The sequence below is a fragment of the Pelodiscus sinensis genome, chromosome 11 (genome assembly GCF_049634645.1).
Source record: "Pelodiscus sinensis isolate JC-2024 chromosome 11, ASM4963464v1, whole genome shotgun sequence".
Lineage (NCBI taxonomy): Eukaryota > Metazoa > Chordata > Testudines > Trionychidae > Pelodiscus > Pelodiscus sinensis.
Genome location: NC_134721.1, coordinates 22,060,046 through 22,080,304, shown reverse-complemented (window position 1 = coordinate 22,080,304; position 20,259 = coordinate 22,060,046). Strand labels below are relative to the sequence as shown.

The window sequence follows — 20,259 nt, the reverse complement described above, 5'->3', positions numbered from 1 at the left end:
CGGGAGGAGGGGGCTGCCCCCTGCCGCGCCTGATTGAGAGCCGGATGGCTGGGAAGCGGGGTCCCTCTACCGGTCGCCGCCCAGCGCGAGGAGCCGCAGAGAGCGGGAGCTTTAGGGGTCACCTTTCTGCCTATCCCAGCGTGCTTTGCGTTTTGCCGCGCTTCCTTCGGAAACAGTCCTTCGTCGCGTCCTGAAGAGAGCGAGCGGCTGTCAGAGCTCGGATTCGCTAGGGCAGCGGCGCGGACTACATTTCCCAGCATGCCCCACAGCGGGCAAGCTGGGAAACTACATTTCCCGGCATGCTCCCACAGAGACAAAACCAGAAACTACATTTCCCAGCATGCCTCGCCCTGGGGAGTTGCTGCTCTGGGCCAGGGTGTTCAGTGCAACAGCGTGGCCTTTGGGCGGCAACTTTCTAGCGGCTACGCTCGGGGTTTGTACCTGCTGCCTTAGCCTGGCTGCGGCTGAACATGTCCGGGCATGTAAGTGTGAGAGCCCCGCACCCAGCCTGCTACCGTCCTGCAGCGCTGCGACCCCGCTCCCGGATCGCCCCTGCCCGCTGCTTGCTTCTCCCTCCCGGGCAGGGCGCTCCTCGCCTGCTCCCTCTCCCGTGTTGGCTCTCACCCGGGTAGATGCCTCTTGAGGCTCCGGGAAGCCCGTGTGGCTCTTAAGGGGCAGTTGCATGTAGGGTATAAACATTGTCTGGAGCCAATGCCCAGATTGGAACAGAAAGGGGTGGGAGATGGTCACTCCCTTCTTATTTTCTAAAAAAAACCCAGCTCTGTAAATCTTGTTTAGCTCCCCAAGGCAATTCCAAGACTGTTCCTTGTTATTCCCCGCCGCCAAAATAAGCACCTACTGCGTTTTCCACTTCAATAGTATCTCGCTTTCAGTCGCAAGACAGCACTACGGTAATGTTTGTTTATATCAATGGTTCTTAAGCTGGAGTGCACGCACCCACTGGGGGTGCGAGACGCCTTTTCTGGGGGTGCGAGACATGCCAGATTTGTATGATGAATCTTAGGTTTAAAACTGACCTACTTCAACGATTTTTAATAGGGGGTGCAAGAACATTTTGAGAAGCAAAGGGGTGCAGGCTGCAGTAAGGTTAAGAACCACTGGTTTATATCCAATCAGCCAAAGCCATTTATTGCCCAGGATGCTTCATAAGGGAGACATAGCACTTTATTTTTTGAAAAATGTTGTCAATTATTTCATAGGACTATAAAATATCACAGTAAAGTGCTCCATTTTTATATGGTAGGGGTACCAGAAATATAATTTAGCCTGCCAAAGACCAAATATAGGATATTGACACAAAATGAGAAACCTAGCAAAGCATATCTCTGGAAAGTTTAAAAAATATGCTGGACTATTACAGTGTAAATTATCTCATCCAGTAAACCTCAGTTCATTTACAGTTGGGTTTTTTGTATAAATAATTATAAGCAATAAAAGTGAGATGAGACATGTTTAACTGGGAGAGAGATCAGGTTTGCTTCAATTCAGGAGACGTAACTTTTTAACAGTGGGCCCTGATGAGTGGCAGAGCAATTTCTGCCTGAGCTACGAAGTTATTTCATGTTTGCTTTTTTCTTTACCAGTTCTCTGACATAAGTGGCAAGAAAGAACATGTTAAAATCACAAGTGAGCCCAAGCCAGGGTTTCTGGAGCGACTCAGTGAAACTTCTGGAGGGATGCTAATTGGGCTCTCAGCATTTTGTCTCTCTTTTTACCTTCTTTTTACCAATGAGGTAAGTGAAACACTATTAACCTTTGAATTTCTATTAACCTTTGAATTTCTTTTCAAGTGTATGTTCGCCTTTATGCCCAAAGTTCAGTGCTCTTCAAGATAAAAGTCTTCTTCCTAAATATTTGTATCATCATGTTGCTGAACCTATTCCAGGTTTCATCTAGAACTGAGTGGAGAGTACTGATAGGATATATCTGAATAAGATGAGATCCATTGGCAGTGGAGTGGATTGATTGGGAAGTGGTGAGAAAAATGGGTTAACAGCAGTTGAAAAATGTGATTAGAAGTTTAGGATTAAACAAAGACTGAATGGCTAGCCAGCTACAAAAGCAGTTTCTCCTCCCTTGGTGATCACACCTCCACATCAGCTGCAAAAAGGGGGCCTCATCCTCCCTGACTGAATTGACCTCTTTATCTCTAACCTTACTCTTGATTGGAACTTTTGTCTTTTGCCTGTATATTTATACCTGCCTCTGGAATTTCCACTACATGCATCTGATGAAGTGGGTCTTTGCCATGAAAGCTTATGCTCCAATCAATCTGTTGGTCTATAAGGTGCCACAGGACTTCTCGTTGTTTTTGCAGATTCAGACTAACACGTCTACCCCTCTGGTGATTGGAAGTGTTTGTATGGACTTGCATGCGTCTTATGTGCTAGTGCACCTCATTTGTGTCTGTAAATTCTGCTTCTTGCTGCACAGCAGAGACAGTTGTAATAAGGATGGAGCTGAAACACAGAATGAATCACTATTGAATATGGGAATCATAGGTTGTCTGGCTGACTTGTTTCACTGGTCTCAGAAAACAGCTTATCAATGAGCAGAGGTTTTTACACTGTCATTGCATCCTCATTCTCTTGGTATATTGCAAGGCAGATAAATTATCTTAAAGTTATTTAATGCATTAGGTCAAACTGTCTCTTTTAGTTCATTCCTAGGATGATCTTGGGTCCTGATCCTGCAAACATGTATGTTCTCAACGTTACTACTTTGAAGAGTCCCATTAAAATCTACAGAACTACTTGTAATAGTAAAGTTAAGTGCATGCATAAGAGTTTGTGGGATTGAGGCTGTAATCTGTTATCCTGGTGGTATTTCTAGTTAAAGCTGGTTGGAACATTTGGGGTGGGAGCAGAATTTTGTGAAATTTAATTTCAGATTTTCATCAGTTTTCTGACCATTGCTATTTAGATGAAAGAAGGAAACGGTTCACAGGTTTAGGAGATTGTTTCTTGTCCTACAATCTGAAGATAAGGGGGAAAATTGTTAGACTAAATCAGAACAGTCAGACAGTGGAACAAGTTCACAATGGTGCCACCTCAGTGCAGTTACTCAAAAACAACAGGTAAGATACAAAGTGTGAAGGAATAATTTCAGGGGCTTAGCCTGCAACTTCGATGTGCCTGTAACGTCCATTAAAGTCAGCGTGATTATTACATGTATTGCACTCTCATGCTGGTATGAATCAGGAGCAGTTCTACCTACTTAGGGATGTTAAGTGTTTATTTTTGTAAACGTGTAACTGACATTTACAGCAGTTACATGTTTACATGGGAGTGGGGTAGGTGGGAGCTGGTGCTCATAGGAAGCTGGCTTTTAAGCTGGTTTCCCTGGAAACACCATTTCTCACCTGCCCCTCTTCCCCCCCCCCCCTATATCAGAGGCAAAAGTGCAGGAAGGCAGTCAGCTCCATGGGAACTGGTACTTACCTCCCCCTCACCTCATGCTGTTGCCTCTGGGAGGCAGCAATGCAGGGGAGGAGGCAGCTCCCTGGAAGCTGGTACACAAGGGGAGTTGTCTTAAAAGCTGGCTCCCTTGCCCCTTTCCCTCCACCTCTGATATGGAGGCAGTAGTGGTGGGGGGAGAGGGAGGGCTGTGTATGTAACTGTTAGGATTAATTGTGTAAACACATACATGTTCACATCTCTAGTTCTATTTGCTTCAGTAGAACTACCTATGCGAGTGGTGTGGTTTTTTTTAAGCGTGCCACCTGTTTTTGCTAGCCTGATTACTCCCACGAGTAAGAGATTGTGGGATAATCCCTGTGCACATGAGTAGATCCATTAAGGTCAGTGTTCTTAATTTCACAAATAAGTACTACTCTCTAAAGTATCGGACATAAAATTGTGACAGATGGGAAGTGCAGATGTGTTCTTAGGTTTTGCCTATTGCATATAACCTACTAGCACTTCATGGAAGCTGTGCCCCATCTGGTATTAAACTAACAAAGTGGCACTGTTGGTACCTCCACATGTGTGGGTTTTTTTTTTTTTAATTTTGTTTTGTCTCTTTTTTAATTGACTACAGGGACGAGCCTTGAAGACAGCCACTTCCCTCGATGAGGGGCTTTCTCTTGTAGTCTCTCTTGACAATATTTTCAGCATGTCTCAACAGAATGAGGGAAAACTAGTGCACTTGTCAGGTGCCCTTAAAACATCAAAGGTAATTAAACAATAGTTGGTTTGAAAATAATGCGTGAACTAAAAGGAGGGAAAACTCTTCACTGGCAAATTGAAACTGTACACGCTTGATATAAAATATTATTGTGGGCTGTAAATCTCCCATCCAAAAATGTTCCTCCCCTTTCTTATGGTGTATGTTTGGAATCCAGCTGTGCATTTGTGAAGACACCAAGTGCTGAAGCTGTACATCTTCTGCGTGTTCGAGAGATAGTGATGCTCTTCATAGTTAATTTTTTTTGCAAGAGAGCGTGTGATGCAATAGTGGCCAGAAGTGTGAGCCAATTACTTAACTTTCTCAGATTCTTCAGTTTGAGTTCACCTGTAAGCAGATAGAGTGGTGTATACCCTGTCTTTTAAGGTTTATACATCCTATCCATCACTGAGATGTCTCTGTGACTTCATGGAATTTCACACTTTTGACCATGCTAAATATATCTCATTAACAAAATGGAGATAGGTTTTTGTCACATGTGATTTTGGAAAGCTTAACGTGCATGAAATTCTTCAAGATCCTCAGATGAAAAGTTATGCAGTAGAAATAACTGTGCTGATGCATTCTTACACTTTTATTCCATCCTCAGTCTTGCTGTATGTCACCAGGGACATTTTTCTTCTTACTTTTTAACTTGGAATGTTTTTAAGGGAAAAATCTTACATTAAACCCTTTTTGTTTTTTATCACAATGAAGTGAGGTTTCTCTAAGATAGATTAACAAGTATCTGCTCTGCTGGAATCAATGAAAAGGTGCAGTTTGGATTTATCTGAGGGAGATGCACTTTTTAGACTGATTTGTATTCTATTTATATTTTAATAGCCCTTGTTTGATCCCAGCTATGGGCTTTCCATCCGGGCTGTCAAACTGAAACGTCAGGTGGAAATGTACCAGTGGGTAGAATATGAAGACTCCAAGTAAGTCATAGGCTCATTATTTTGACTTCTTACCAGAATCCAATTGCAATTTATGGAAAATGTGCTGGGTGATTAACTTTTTCTGTAACTTTTAAAAATTTATTTTGTAACATGATGACCACAGAACCCTTGAGTTTTTACAGAGATTTTATTTATTTTTTCCTACATTTAATTTTGTTTTGGTGGTTATAGCCTCAGTCCTATAATGAACTTTGTACAGGTAGACACCATTGCAGTATTAGAGTATAAAAGAATCCAATCTCCACCAGTATGTGAAATATTCCTCCCCCAACTCCACCAATAAGCTAATATCAGACCTTTTGAAATCTAAGCTACTGCTGTGACTTTAATGTTCTGTTTTCTGATTTAATTTCATAAGCTTCTGGAACATTTATTTGTTGAAGACAATGACAATAGAAGCCATATATGCTTAACTTTTAATAACTTACTAAAACAGTTGAATACACTTTTGTAAAAAGTATAGAAATCAATTTAAAAGTGGCACTAAGGATCGTACAGACTGATCAATGAGAGTGTACCCCTGTGGAACCTTGCTGAAATCCAGGGATCTCTTTGGCTCTGTTTTGCTTAGGACTTTGCCCTGCATTGATTATTTTGCAGGATCAAGCCCATAATTTCTAAGCATTTGCTCCTGATGTCTTAATTTTAAGTGCAAGGTCTAGCTGCAGTGTATTGAATAAGGATGTGAAAGTAACCGTGTACACGTGAACTAGGTTCATCGTTTAACATGCACAGTTACATGCATACACACTCCTCCCAGTGTTGCTGCCTCTGCTATGCAGGTGGGCAGGCTGGTGAGAGTTGGTATATATGGGTAGCCGGCTTTTAAGCTTCTGGGGAACTCCCTCACCCCAGTGCTGCTGCCTCTGAATTAGTCAGAAAGCTGCTTCAGACACACAGGTTAACCTTAACCAGTAAGCCTCACCTGTTAATGGTGAGGCTTACCAGTTAACTGGTTAAACCTTCACATCCCTAGTGTGTACTCCACACCCTGCCATAAGATAACTGTACCTAAAATGATGCTCATGGTAATAGGAGTCCTTGGTTTAGGGCAGCAGTTCTCAGTCTCTCCTCTATTGGGGCAGGCGCCCCCCACTAATCTAATGGACTCCTCCCTTCCAGTTAGCTATAAGGGAAGGGCATGGTGTGGTCAACATGACCTTGATGTTGATAATCTGTTGTTTAGGAAAACATTCACATCATTATAAAGATAATTTTGGCTAGTGGTTAGTTTCCGATTGGCTTCCTGAAAGTTTTATCTATGTAGTGGGCCCTGTCTTGATCTTCATCCTCTGCGTTTTCTCCTACAGAGAATATGAGGAGAATGGTGAAGTTAAGAAAGAAACAAGATATTCGTATAGTAAGTTGATCAATTCACAGTACAAAAACACTTCTCCCCCTTTGAATTCAAAATGAAATTTTCATGCTGATTTAAAAATTAAGTCCTATAATGCCCTGCTTGAAAGAAAGGAAAGGGGTTTGGAGGAACAGGAACAGATTAATTCCCTGCTCCCTTAGCAAATGGTAGAGACATTTTTCTATCAGATTGGGATGGCTAGGTTATTTGTGATCAGGGTCCCGGTTCAGTCCCCATCTCTAAGTTGTCTTCAGCCTTGGATAGTTTGAGTGGGTGACTGGGGGAGGAGTGCTGTGTGTACTTCATACTGTGTATATTTTTGTACACATTCCCACTCCCTCTCCCTCTCCTCCCTCCCTCCCTCCCTCCCCTAAGACACTAGTATCAGCCAATAGAAACACCCAGTATCTTGAGTGCGTCTACCTTTTGGATATGCCTTACAGTTTTTGCCAAATGCTTCTCTGGCAGAGGTAGTAGAGAGGATTAGTTTTCTCTTATTGTGAGTAGAAAACACATACTCTGCCTCTGAGTCATCACATCTCAGGAGATTAGTTTCTGAACCTTATTTGTCTCTGATTCAAGCAAATGGGTATGTAATGTGGGTGTGTACCAATCCATGTGCATGACGTCTAAAAAATACCATTGGCCTGTTGGAATACAGTGCTCCGTGATCAGGAGATATATCAGGACCAGAACTAGTAGCTGCAAGCTAAAGGAGTTGCCCTACATTAGAAGGGAGCTCACATAGACTGGACTGATGTGTTCCAGCCAATAGCTGTCAGAACATGAAAGAATTCTATGCCAGCACACAGGTTCAGCTTTTAATATGGATTCCTTACTTTGTCTTTGCATGGAAACATAGGGAGTTTTCCTTATTTAGCAGATTGAACTGCACAAAAAGAGAGATGAGATTATAACACTTCAGGAGTAAGAAGGAAGTTGCCAGAGCCAGGTCTGAGACTCTCAAGAAGATGCTTTGTATTCTTTGTGGTGAAGGCAGTAGCATAACATTGTGTTCTAGTGGGGCCTCTATCCCTCTTTGCTTGCTGTATCACCACACAGAACCAGCTTGTTCTAGCAGAACTGCTATCTCTTTCTCAGCCAGCCAGAAATCTTCCAGTGATGGGATCCAGGGGGAGAATCCTCCTGGCTCCACAAAACTCAGTGTCAGAAATCTCATTGGCTTCAGTGGAGCCAGGGTTTCACATTGGGTATTCTTTCCTTAAATCCTTCCATTCCTATATAAAATCATCCTGAATTGCAGGTGTGTATGTGGCACCTTGTTAAGTATACATCTTGGTGAAAAGAATGTTACTGCAAGTTGACAGCATCTTGCCTAAAACTTGCCACCGCCCTTTGTGGCGTTTAAGCGGAACATTCTTGGATTTTAGTATTTTTGACTTCTCTCCCCAACTTTGCTCATATTTTCCTTAGACACTGAATGGAAATCAGAAGTTGTTAACAGCAGAAAATTTGATCGAGAGATTGGCCATAAAAACCCCAGGTAATTCTATCCTGAATTTGATATGCATGCTAACTGACAGATCCTGACACACTCCGTGAGGTAGGTGGAAAATTATTGCTATTTTATATGTGGGAAAACTGAGGTACAGACTGGGCAGAGGAGGGGATTTGCCCAGGGACACAAAGTGAATCAACTGTGGAGCCAAGATTAAATTATTTATATTATAGCTAATAACTATCTTCACTGATGGATTATAGAACGACATACCATGTGATTGTCATGCCAGATGCAATAGTGCATGCATCTTTTACCAGTGCATATGCCAGATCACAGATTTGTTTGTGTCAATCACTCTAGGCATAATTTATTTTTAGTTACTCCCTGCTGCCACATTTTGACTTACTGAGTTATTAACTTTTGGGTTATTCTTTTAAGATCCTTGGAGCATAGACCTTCTTTTTGAGTTGTTTGTATAGTGCCAAGCACCATGGGGTCCTGGTTCACATGCTTCTAACACTATGGTAATAGTATCTGAGCATCTTCAAGTGGTGCAAAGTGGTAAAGAGTTGTCATGCAAATAAGAAAGTCTATAAAGACAGGTGGGAAAAAGAGCATTTGGGGTTTTCCAGAAATTGTACATCTCTGGTTTGAAGGTTTGGACTTACATGAATGTCACATAAACTGAAGCATTCTTCTGCAAGGAGAATTTTATTTTATATATATTTAATATATTTCTAACTGGCACCCTGAACAATGCAGATAACTCAGAGCTGGTCACAACACATGGCAGGACGGAGGGACTGTTAGATGTTACTTTTCCTCTATTTGTATTGACGTTTTCTAACCAGATCTATCATGAAAATTATCTGAAAAAAATCACATTCTGCTTCTACCGCTGCCACAAGAACAACAATAAAATATGTAGCAGCAAGGAATTAAATGGTGCAAGCCATATGCTGTGAATGCCCTTGTAAATTAATACATACCTGGCTCAAACTCACTGATATGAACACTAAAATTTACAGTTCATGCCTTTCTGATGAGAATGTGTGCCTTGCAAATCAGTTCTAAATGTGTCAGAGTGTGTTATTGATTCATTAGCAGATTGTCAAATTTTAAGAAACAGTTTGGAGAGAGAGAATATGGCCTTTGAATTTATTCTTTTGTAGGGTGTTCTCTCTATGTATCTTGGGCTTTGATCCTTCAAATACTTATGCTTGTTGTTAACTCATGGTAGAAAAGCAATCAGTAGAACTATTTATGCTAGTAAAGTTAACCATATGTGTTTGCACAACTGCTGGGGCTTCAGCTACTAGTATGACTTGATCCTGGCTTAGTACCAACTTGGAAAGATTTCTGATAAAGGTGTAGTACCACAGGCTTGGTTTGAGGTCTAAGGCCCAGCTAACAATGGACGACACTTGGCTAACAAAGTAAAGCTTAGCTGTGAGTAAGAGGCAGGCCCCTGCTCTCAGAACTTGGCACAAACAGGGCTGAGTGTGCAAAACACTAATTGGTAATGGGCCCAGGTGTAGACCAGTAACTGGTACTGGTCATATGTTGAAAGCACATTCCAAAAGGATGATAAAACCAGGTTATTAAAAAAAACCTTGATAACCATACTCCCCACAGATACAGATACAGACCCAGCTTCAGGAAAGGGTCTAACATGAGAGCAGAATGGATAGAGATGATCTAATCAAACCATGAGATACAGGCTGATGGGTGGTATCTAAGTAGTGTCTGAGGGTGGCAACCTGACAAGTCAGGAGTGATGTGAAACTTGTTTGTATCTGTATATAAAGTGGTGTCTTAAGGAACAGTCTTTGTCCAGCCAGGGTGGGAGGGCAGTGGGGTTTCCCACAGGTTGAGCTGTGTCCTTTGTTACAAAATGGTTCGGTAGAGCAGGGCGACTCAACAAGTGGCCTGTGGGCTGTATGCGGCCCGTGGTCCACTTGTTTGTGGCCTGCGGTGCAATTTGGGTTTTTGTGGGGCTTAACACGTGACCTGTAGGTGGGATCCTTTGAACATGGCCTCACTGGGAACATGCTCCACAATGGCAAATCAATATAATGGTCTTCTATTGATATGTGTTTTAGTAGTTAAATTCCTGGACTAACACTGCTCATTAAAAGTGCTGTCATATGTGTGGAAATTGGGTAACTATTGCATTTTATTAATATCAGCAGAACTGACTTAAATGGGGCCTGTGTGTTGTATAGTCTTGCCTTATTTGTATTCATGCTTGTCAGTGAGAGAGAAGCTATTTACATATATTTGCATGTATATGCAAACACACTTAAGTTGCAGCCCTCAGCATGTGCTGTGAGTGTCATTGTGGCCCCTAGGGCTTCTGAAATTGAGTAGCCCTGAGGTAGTGTCTAAATACAGGTATTACTGTATTTCACTTAACAATAAACCTGGTCGGGCACCTTTGACCCTTATGTGATTTGTGGTCTTTAGGGGTCTGTGGTCATGACTAATTGTGTAAGTCAACACAGCACACATCATTGAGCATACATGCAAGCAGCCTTCTGGTTATCGATGGAGCCAGAGACCTGTCAGGACATCACAACAGTAAATCTTGACCTGCAACATCCGTGACCCTACAACAAAATAGTTTGTTAATTTACCAGACACAAAAACATAGCAAGAACCAGTGGCTGGTAACTAACACTAGGCAAATTCAGTCTTAGAAATAAGATGTATTTTTTTTTTTAACCATGATGGTAATTAACGCTTGGACCATGTTACTTAGGGATCTGATGGACACTTCATCATGTGACGTTTTAAATGATTTTCTAGAAGAGATGCTCTAGCTCAACTAGAAGTTATGAGCTTGATGTGAAAAATCACATGGTAGAATTCTCTAATCTGTGTTGTGCAGAAATTAGACCAGATGATCATAATGGCGTCTTCTGATCTTACACTATTAATAGCCCTATTATTGAACACCTAACAATGTATTTATCTTTATATCATGGCAGCTATTTCACTCCCTGGTACTCTCTCAGGGGTTTGTCTCTATCAGCATGGGTACTGTAGTTTATGTTCTTGTGTATTGTTGATCAACAGTGTGTTCATAGTACTGGTATTTATACTGCAATTATTTCTTTCTCCAAGTGCCATGGCTGTGGAATCTTTCACTGCAATTGCCCCTGATGTCCAGGTGGGAAGTTTCTTTCTTTCAAAAGGTAAGGGGCTGTGTTTTACTTCTTATAACAAACACACGCTGGTTCAGATACATCCCTGGTATTACACTGTTAAGCTCACTGGAGTTGCAGTGGGGATGGCTTTTGGGTCATTATCTCTTGGGATAGCAAATTTTTAAATGGCTATCTAATGCTAACAAAATGAATCCTGAAGTCAATGTGTCACCTAAGACCTACGTTTGGGTCTTTATTTTGCTTAGGTCTTATTGAAAAAATTGACAGTTTTAAGCAGATGAGCTTGTCGAAACTGGAGGATCCACATGCTGACATTACTCGAAGAGGAGATTACTTTTATCACAGCGAGAATCCCGGGCGTCCAGAAGTAAGATGAAGGGGCCTTGCAAAAAGACCATCAAGGCAGCAACTAAAATCGGTTTACTGAAGAAAAAGTAGAGTTTTGTTTTGCAAGTTGCACACCACTTTCATTTTCCAGTGAAATAAATGGAAGTCGTAGTGTTGAGCACCTTGCCAACTTAACTGTGGCTGCAGGGCTATTGGAAGAGTGATTAATTTCTGTGTAGGAAAGGAGCTTCTGATCCACTCACCCTTCTGTTTCTCTTCTTGAGTATCTTCTTCCTGCATGTTAGACTAATAGGCTAAGAAGACACTTTTAAATGGAAAGAAACAGGAGCAGGGCAACTGCTCTTTTCACATAGGTGGGTTTCATTGTTGACTTACTGATCCGTCTCAATTAGGTTTGCTGAGTGCAAGTGTACTAAATGTAAGAATGAGTGAGCCAGGTCACTACTAGCTAGCACTCCCTGCAGCTGAGGAGAGCTAGCTGTGACTCTCTGTTTGGTGGCCCATCCTTGCCATTCCTAAATCAGCCAGAGGAGAAAGTGGCATAGAGCTTGTTCTTCTTCAGGACATGAGCTTTGCTATCTCTGCAGCCCTCCCTTTCTGCCAACCCAGCCTGGCAGAATTACACCCCAGGAATCATACCCAGTTGACTCATATGCTGCTGCAAAGCTTTATGGCACAGCGTACTCCCAGGATGTTCCCATTTAGGGTGACTTCAATGAGAATTTTTGTTGAAGTAAATCTCTATTAACTAGGGATGATTTCCCCATTTCCAGGTGGGAGATCTTCGTGTTTCATTCTTCTATGCTGGTCTGAGCGGAGACAAATCCCACCTGGGCCCAGCAGACATGGTAAATCTTTAGGTTCTCTAGGAATTAGCCTCTTATGGCCCTTGTGCTGTAATAACTAAAGCACTTTGATTGGTTCCTCTGCCTCCTTTAAGGTGACTGTGATTGCCCGTCAGCGAGGGGACCAGTTGGTTTTATACCAAACCAAGTCTGGAGACAGCCTGCAGATTCTTTATCCTGGCGATCTGTCTGCTGAGGTAAGTTAATCCACAGCATGAGTAAACTATTGGAAATAGCTAGGATTGAAACTGGAGGAGATAATGAATTTCCTCTGTCTTCGCTGCTTCTTTGCATTTCATTTGCTGAGGTAAGTTTAGGTGGTAATTTACCACTCTGCTGCTGGACAAGGGAAATCTGATCTGATTATTGCCTCTCCTGCCTATAATCTCTCTGCTGGAGGGCAAAAGATAGTTGTGAGCCTGTGTTGACCTCTCTCATTTCTCTACCCTGGTTTTGCATATGCCTAACCTTGGCTCTGCCTCAGAAGAATGCAAACCCTGTATACTCTTATCCTGTCAGAATTACCCAGTTTGGCTGTTTCATTCCTGCTCATTAAAGTATGATTTGTGGCTAAAGTTACCACACCAAATATCTTCCTTCTGCTACTGCTTACTTCTCCTGTAAATGAGGCTGTGTGTACAGTGGTATCTTGTATTGGACGAGAGATGCTTCACCCACCTTGTTTCTCATGTCCTGTGACCAACACTACTGTAAAATGGCATTCTTTTGCCCACTCGCCCCTTCGCCCTCCATTGTTTGCCAGTTTTGTTTTATGATCACCCAAATGCTTTCTAATGGTGATATATTTTACAAAGTTAGTCTTTTTAAATTAAAGCTTGTAATCCTATCCCTCCCCAAATCCATCCCTTTTAAGAGACTGGGAGGTTTAAAATAATACAGCTTGGCGGAAACCCTCAGGCAACTAACGCAGGCTACGTCTACGCTCGCGGCTTCTTGCGCAAGTACGGCTGTTCTTGTTCAAGAATCTGCAGAGCGTCCACACTGCCCGCCTGCTCTTGCGCAAGTAAATTTACAGTACGGCGTGGTAAGAGGGCTCCTTGCGCAAGAGCTATGCTCTTTTTTTAATAGGTGTAAGCTCTCTTGCGCAGGAGCTCTTGTGCAAGAGGGCAGTGTGGACGCTCAGCAGGGATTTCTTGCGCAAGAAAGCCCTATGGCTAAAATGGCCATCATAGCTTCCTTGTGCCAGATAGTGTCCACACTGCCATGGAAGCTCTTGACCAAAAGCACAGCTCGCACATGGCAGTGTGGATGTTTTCTTGTTCTTGCACAAGAAGCTGCCAGTGTAGACAAAGCCTAACTGTGTTCCATTAAATCCTGCATGTTCCAGGAGTTTGGTGATTCACTTACTCTCCTGGCAGGTTGTTTCCATTAGTGATTGTCTTGTGCCTTGCAAAAAATCCTTGATGCCAAAGACTTGAGTTCCCAGCAGTAGGTAAACCACACTCTTGCTTCAGGCTGGGCTGGAAAGAGAGGATAATAAATTGTTACTCACCTGATCTCAACTGTTGTTCTTCGAGATGTGTTCACGTGCATTCTATTCAGGTGTGTGCATGTTGCATGCAGAGCTGCCGGAAAGATTTTCCCTCAGCAGCCTCCATCAGGTTGGCTGTGGAGCCCCGCCCAGAGTGGCACCTTTATGGCATTCGGCATATGATCTTGCTGGCATGATCCCTCCTTCGGTTCTCTTTTGTTGACTGCTCCACAATGGATATTGGAATTGGACGTGAACAAAACATCTAGAAGAACAGAAGTTATGGGCAGATGAGTAACAGTTTTTTCTTTAAGTGATTGTTCACGTCCATTCCAATCAGGTGACTCCTAAGCTCTGTCCTGGAGATGCAGCTGGGAGTTAAAGCATTGCTGAGTGGACCTGAAGTCTTGCTTCTTTTGAGTCCTGAGTCAAAAACCCTTACAAATCTTGTTTCTATCGGTTTGGTGTGATCCTTCCTCAGACACTTTTAAACAAGAGTTGTGGGAGTTGCCCATTGGCATGGACTTATTGCAGGGCTTGAGTCCTGGGAACTTAAAGGAGAAAAGTTGAGGTGGAAGGGAAACCCCCACTCCTCACAGAACTACAGCTAAGAGAACTAAACCAGCTACAGCTGTGGAGATAAACTGTAAATCTAGGAAAGGTGAGGAGAACTTCGAAGCTAGTCACTCACTTCCGACAACTCTCACAGGCGGTAAGCAGGAACTGAAGGAGAGAGGTTGGGCTGGCAGGGTCATATATTGAGCACCATGAAAGGCACCGCTCCGAGCAGCTCTATTGCCAAACCAACTGGAGCTGCTGAGGGCTAAACTTTCTGGCAACTGTACACACCTGATTGGAATCGACGTGAACAAGGACTTGAAGAAAAAACCTCATTTGTTGTAAGATGTGAATCTTAATATTTTTACTTCAGCAGAAATGGAGACACAGCAGCAATAAAGACATGGTGAAGAGTAATTGAATGTAGAAATTGGCCCAAACATGATACAAGCATTTTCCAGGAGGTATTTTACTAATAGAAAACACCTTTATAATTCATTGCAGAGCATCTAAAACATGTGTGACCATAATTCATTAAAGTAGTACATATGGTTCTGAAAATCTGCTTTTCTAAAACTGTTTACTAAGTAAGCAGTGTCTTGTTTTACGAATCATGCCAAATTTGTTGTTCAGATCGACAGTATTCCCTAATCCTAAAGAAGGTTGCTGATTTTAGTGTATAGATTTGGATAAGGAGGGAGAATGACAGCAATCTTGAATTAAATTTACACTTTTGTAAAAACTAGTAAAGCTGATTCTTCCTTGCTAGTGAAATGGATGCTCCCAATTTGAGTTCATCAGCAACAATTGAACACTTTTTCAAGTGTGTCCCCACCTTTAATCACAAGACGTGACAGAAAATAGTGAACCAACAAAGATGCCCTTTGGCTACTGCTGTAACATGTAAGGCTGCTGTTAAAGGGGGAGGGAGAGTGGGAGAGCGGGAGCCAGACTTTGTGGCCAAGATAGTATTGCAAATGGCTGTATATCTCTTGGGAAACCATTAATACTTACAAGCACAATCAGCTGTGATGTATTTATTCATAAAGTTGAGAAACAGCAGGATTTGAGTCTAAGAAACTGAGAAATGGGCAATGTATAACAGTGTTTGAGTTTCAGGAGGTGTTTCAAAAAGAGCATGAGAGTAACACCATGAAGACCTGGGGTCTCCGTGCAGCTGGCTGGCTGGCTATGTTTGTAGGCATCAACCTTATGACCAGAATCCTTTACACTTTGGGTAAGTATGTTAATAAAAACAGAGCTTTGTTTGGAGATGGGACCTGACTCAAAACATTGAATTCTAATGACAAAATGACCAAAACACAAAAATGACTCTTTGGGGGTGCAGAATTTAAATCTGTATCTGAATTTTGGTGTTGGCCTTTAAATCAATAAAAATCAGAACCAAAATCCCAGATCCACACGAGGGATGTTAAATTTCCATCGATTAGTCGATAAGAGTGGGGTGCTTGCTATTCTGCTGCTCTTGCACATTTCAAAGGCAGAGGTGCTGCGCAAGGGGGACCAAAGCACTCCCTGCTCAGGTAGGGTCGACTGCTGCGCCTCTTCCTTTGAAATGTACAAGAGCTGCCCATGGCTCTTGTACATTTCAAAGGGAGAGGCACAGCATCTCTACCTCCCCTGTCCCATGTGGAGATGGTGTTGGGGGCGGTGGTAACTGGCTTTTTAAAACAGCTCCCCCCAGCACTAGCTCCTGCTCCACCCCCCTTGCTGCCTCTCTCTCTGAGGTGACGGGGGAGAGGGGGAAGTGACTAGTCGAGTCTCTGCTTGAGTGCCCGATAAGCATATGTGTATCAGGTAGTTGCCTAGTCATTTACATCCCTAATCCAAACATGTGCCATGTGTATGTATGAAATCTGGATTAGAATTTTGAGGCTTGAACCCATGTAATCTGAAACTTTGATTAGGCCACAATTCATAGTTGTCTTCTCATCTAATCTACACTGGATGCTAACTGAGATTGATACCACTAGTGGGGCAGGTTTTTTAAAGACTTCCCCCTGCAGCCTTTTCAGACCTGCTGTTTGTTTCCAAATACACAACTGTACTAAAATCTGAATTATGATGTATTGCAGTAATGCCTTGAGTCCCAGTCCACTATTGTGCTAGGCACTGTACAAACACTGAACAAAAGATGGTCCTTGAATAGCATTTATTTTAGATTAAGGCAAATGTTACAAGAAGAAACTTGGCAAAGGAGGGTTTTTTTTTTTTTTTTAACCTTAAACTTGCTTAAATTCCAGAGCTATCTCTTGGTCTGAAATATCATCTGTCCTGTATTTTGGGAGAAACAGTCATGATACTTAAGATTCTTTAGAGATGTTTTATGCAATTTCCAGTTCACAGTGAAATGTGAACAGTTATACGTAGTCTTGCCTCTGGTGACGCTTTCATACGCATCTAGCCTATGTATTTTATACATAAGCAGAAGGGCGGCCTTGTACTTATAGGACATGCTTGGCCATTAAGAGTCTTTGGATTCAATTCCCCGCTCTCCCATATAATTGCCGTTATATCTTGGAAAAGGTATTGAACTTCTTAGCTTGACTTTACCCATCTAAAGGAGGGGTGGGCAGGAAATGACACTTAACTGCCTCCCAGAGATGTTGAATGGGGACTTCAACCACACATTTTTAGCAGTATAAAATCTTACAGCTGTACATATTCTCAGATGTTTCATTTTCTGTTTAATTCTTCTTCCCAACCACAGTGGATTGGTTTCCTGTTGTTCGAGATCTGGTTAATATTGGACTTAAAGCTTTTGCTTTTTGTATAGCCACCTCACTATCCCTGCTAACTATTTCTGTGGGCTGGTTCTTTTACCGCCCCCTCTGGGCTCTCCTGATTGGGCTGCTGTCTGCGGTTCCTATTGTGATTGCAAGATCCCGGGTTCCACCAAAGAAGCATCAGTGAAGGTGGAAGAATTCCTTTTTTCCTTGCACTTGGACTTTGTTTTTAAATCCTTTGAATCCTAAATGCATTTATCATGTATCAAGCTATTATATGTAAGGCACATCACAGTTCAGAATTTTGACTCCCTGCATCAGAGTTTAGTAGGAAACCAAGATGCATTTTTTGTATGCTTATTACACCTCAGTGGGAAAATGTAACTGTAGAGGCTGCATTTTGGGGTGAGTGATATTCTGTGTATTTACAGGATACATTTGTTACTTACAGCTATTTGCCAATCTTTAATTATTAAAACAGTAATGGTGTATGCTATCTACAGGGGAACAAGAACAGATTTCCTTATGCAATCTGTGATGTGCAATATCTAGCAGATTGTGTGCCTGCCAATCTCATGTAACTACTTCCTTTATTGTCTTATGTACACAGAGGAATATACTTAATGTTGACAATGTTTTGAAGTGTTTACAGACAAAATGCTACTTGCATGTGAGTGAAAGCTGTGCTAGACATTTGTTTTTGGTAGTTAGAAAATCAGGTAATATATATATGGTTTTTCAAAAGTAATTAGTGATTTTTGGCTGCTCAGCCTTTTAAAGGGGATGCTGCAAGAGATGAGACTTCACTTACTCAGAATCAGAACCCTTGAAGCGGTTTCATTTGTGCACCCAGAATTGCTAGTATGTCTACCTTGTTTTCTAAAACTTAAACTGATTTCAAATTCCACTTGCTTAAAGGTGTAATCTTAACATATTGAAACTAAGAACTGATGTAGTCTGTAAAACAAGTGTAAACTGTAGTTAAATGAAAATATTAGTGTTTCCTCATTTTATTAATTTCACTTAGTTTGGCTAATGAAAAATTCTCAGTTGGTTTCTTGTGCACTCAATCTGTAGTGCTTGGATTTAAACAGTCTACTGCAGTGTTTGCAACTGCCTCATACTTAATACCTTAAGTGAAATTAAATCACTTAAAAAATATTTGCACCTTAAGAGTCTTTCAGCCTGCCTTTTTCTGTGCTTCCACTTTGGATGTTTAAGAAAACCTCTGTCCGTGCACAAAGCAGCAATGTGGTAGCTCACTGACCATGATATGGAGAAGGCTGAGTTTTCAAAATCTTATCCCTTGAAGTCCAGTTAAGAACTTGAAGAAAACATCCTTTCCCTTGTTACACTATTATACTTGAATATATTTAATGGATGATGGGGCTTCGCTTGCTCAGGATCTTAGTGTTAAAAAGGAGAAAGTACACCAAAGCTGAGGCATGAAGAAGGTATAGTCCTCATCTAAGGAATCAAAACATGGGATTTTAAAATCAGTTACTTGTAGGTACCAGGTGTATTAGCATTAGTAATATAACAGGCCAAGGACCATTTAAATGATGAATACAAGATGAGATTCCAAGGCTTTAATGATGGGGCAATTTTCTATGCAGTTGTTAATGTCTTGATTGTTGACCTGGTTATTGTTGTCTTGTAATCTACATTTCCTCCAATTCTTTTTGCACAAAATATAATGGCTTATAAAATGTAACGTGGGGCAGATGCTGCTACTTGAATGAACAATAATCAGTGTCAGGCAACATTTTTATTCCTGTGGGTGTTCAGCCATTAGCAGTTCGTTTTCAAGGCTCTAGGACCCTATTCTGCCCCAATGGTCAGTGGGATCAGGCTTTTGGTCATGTTGCCTGGACATGCAAATTGTCAATTAAAAGATTTATGAAGTGTTTTGCTACATAATTTGTGTTTTTGGGGAACTGGTACTTTTCAAACAGACCCCAGCTATCATTCAGCTATTGTACAATGGAGATATGAAAGTTTTCTATGGAAGTGCTGAACTTGTGTATATTAAAAGTTTCTCACATGAGGTGTGTGTGTGTGTTTGGGTTTTGATGCTAAAGATGGTCTGAACTCTCCTAGAGACTTGTTAAATAGAGAGGCATACAACTTACAGCACCTAAACTAGCTCATTACTAAAACTATGGTGAGAAAAACAAGTGTTTTCTTGAAAAATGTGCATTCAACTGTTTCTCAGTCTACCAGGAAGCATGTTCATATTACCTGAATTACTAGTAGCCAGGGTAAGGTACTTTATAGATTGTTAGAGCAGGGTGGGGAACCTTTTTTAGGTCAGGGGCTATTAACCCACATTTCCCTTGCAAACCAGAGCTTGGGGGTTCAAGGCTAGTAGATTTTAGAGCAGTAGCATGGGCTTCCTAATGCTGGGGGGAAGCCCTGAGCTTTGGGGACCAGATCCAGGCAAGCTGGGGGCTGCATCTGGCCTTTGGGCCTTAAGTTCCCCACCTGCTCTAGAGGCAACATGATTGAATGCTTTAAAGAGCACTTGAATTTGCAGACAGTTATTTCCTAGCTTGCCATAGAATCCTGAAGGCAGTGGGTAAGTTGCTTAAACCTTAGCATACATTTCCTTAGTTAACTTCAGCCACAGCCCTATCTGCACCACAACCCTTTGAAAAGCATTGTACATAGTGATGGTTCTTGTTCCACTGAAATGAGATTCTTAGTACAGTCAGAACAATTAAGAGTATCCCCAATAGCTTAATTTGTACATATTCATGATGTAAAGCAAAACTCCCTTCATGTAATGGAGTGCATTTCCTTTCTAAGCAGCATAGTCAGAAGTGATATTTTCAGTGCATAAGCAACTAAAATGTCTAGTAACTGCAGTAATATTTCTCTTATGCTGGTTGTACGGAATAGGAACCTCCCCCTGTGATACAGATCATCTGCATAAAGCTGTGTTAGATCATTTAAGATGTTGGTTGACCATGTAATTGGTTGGTTGACCATCCTCTTCCATGTATGCACAGCTGTCATTTCAGTTCAGAAACTCACTAATTTCAGTGAGTTGGGTTTGGCCCATACACTGAAAATGGCTCACAGTATAACCATGTCCTCATATGTAACTTGCCCAGCATGTAGCACAAGCGAACCC

At 41.8% G+C, this 20,259-nt stretch overlaps 2 protein-coding genes across 7 annotated transcripts in view; one reads left to right on the top strand and one right to left on the bottom strand.

Moving 5' to 3' along the window:
- Positions 1-136: 136 nt before the first annotated feature.
- Positions 137-19,170, top strand: TMEM43 (transmembrane protein 43). The gene is made up of 12 exons (XM_006131270.4): positions 137-482; positions 1,605-1,754; positions 4,060-4,194; positions 5,029-5,123; positions 6,455-6,504; positions 7,936-8,005; positions 11,090-11,160; positions 11,379-11,500; positions 12,255-12,329; positions 12,422-12,523; positions 15,496-15,613; positions 17,108-19,170. The coding sequence occupies exons 1-12, from the start codon at positions 471-473 to the stop codon at positions 17,308-17,310; spliced, it is 1,203 nt and encodes a 400-aa protein (XP_006131332.2). The 5' UTR covers positions 137-470; the 3' UTR covers positions 17,311-19,170.
- Positions 5,264-20,259, bottom strand: part of XPC (XPC complex subunit, DNA damage recognition and repair factor) — a 36,875-nt gene continuing 21,879 nt past the window's right edge. The window contains exons 17-19 of one of the 6 annotated variants that reach the window (XM_025188764.2): positions 13,980-14,083; positions 13,695-13,807; positions 5,264-6,448 (exon numbers count right to left, since the gene is read on the bottom strand). In XM_025188764.2, coding sequence (XP_025044549.2) covers positions 6,430-6,448; positions 13,695-13,807; positions 13,980-14,083 — 236 coding nt within the window. In that variant the 3' untranslated portion in view covers positions 5,264-6,429. Of the gene's footprint in view, positions 6,449-7,997; positions 10,573-11,541; positions 11,557-13,693; positions 13,808-13,979; positions 14,084-20,259 lie in introns of those variants that run through there. The other 5 variants (XM_025188763.2, XM_025188766.2, XM_025188767.2 and 2 more) reach the window with 5 other exon arrangements.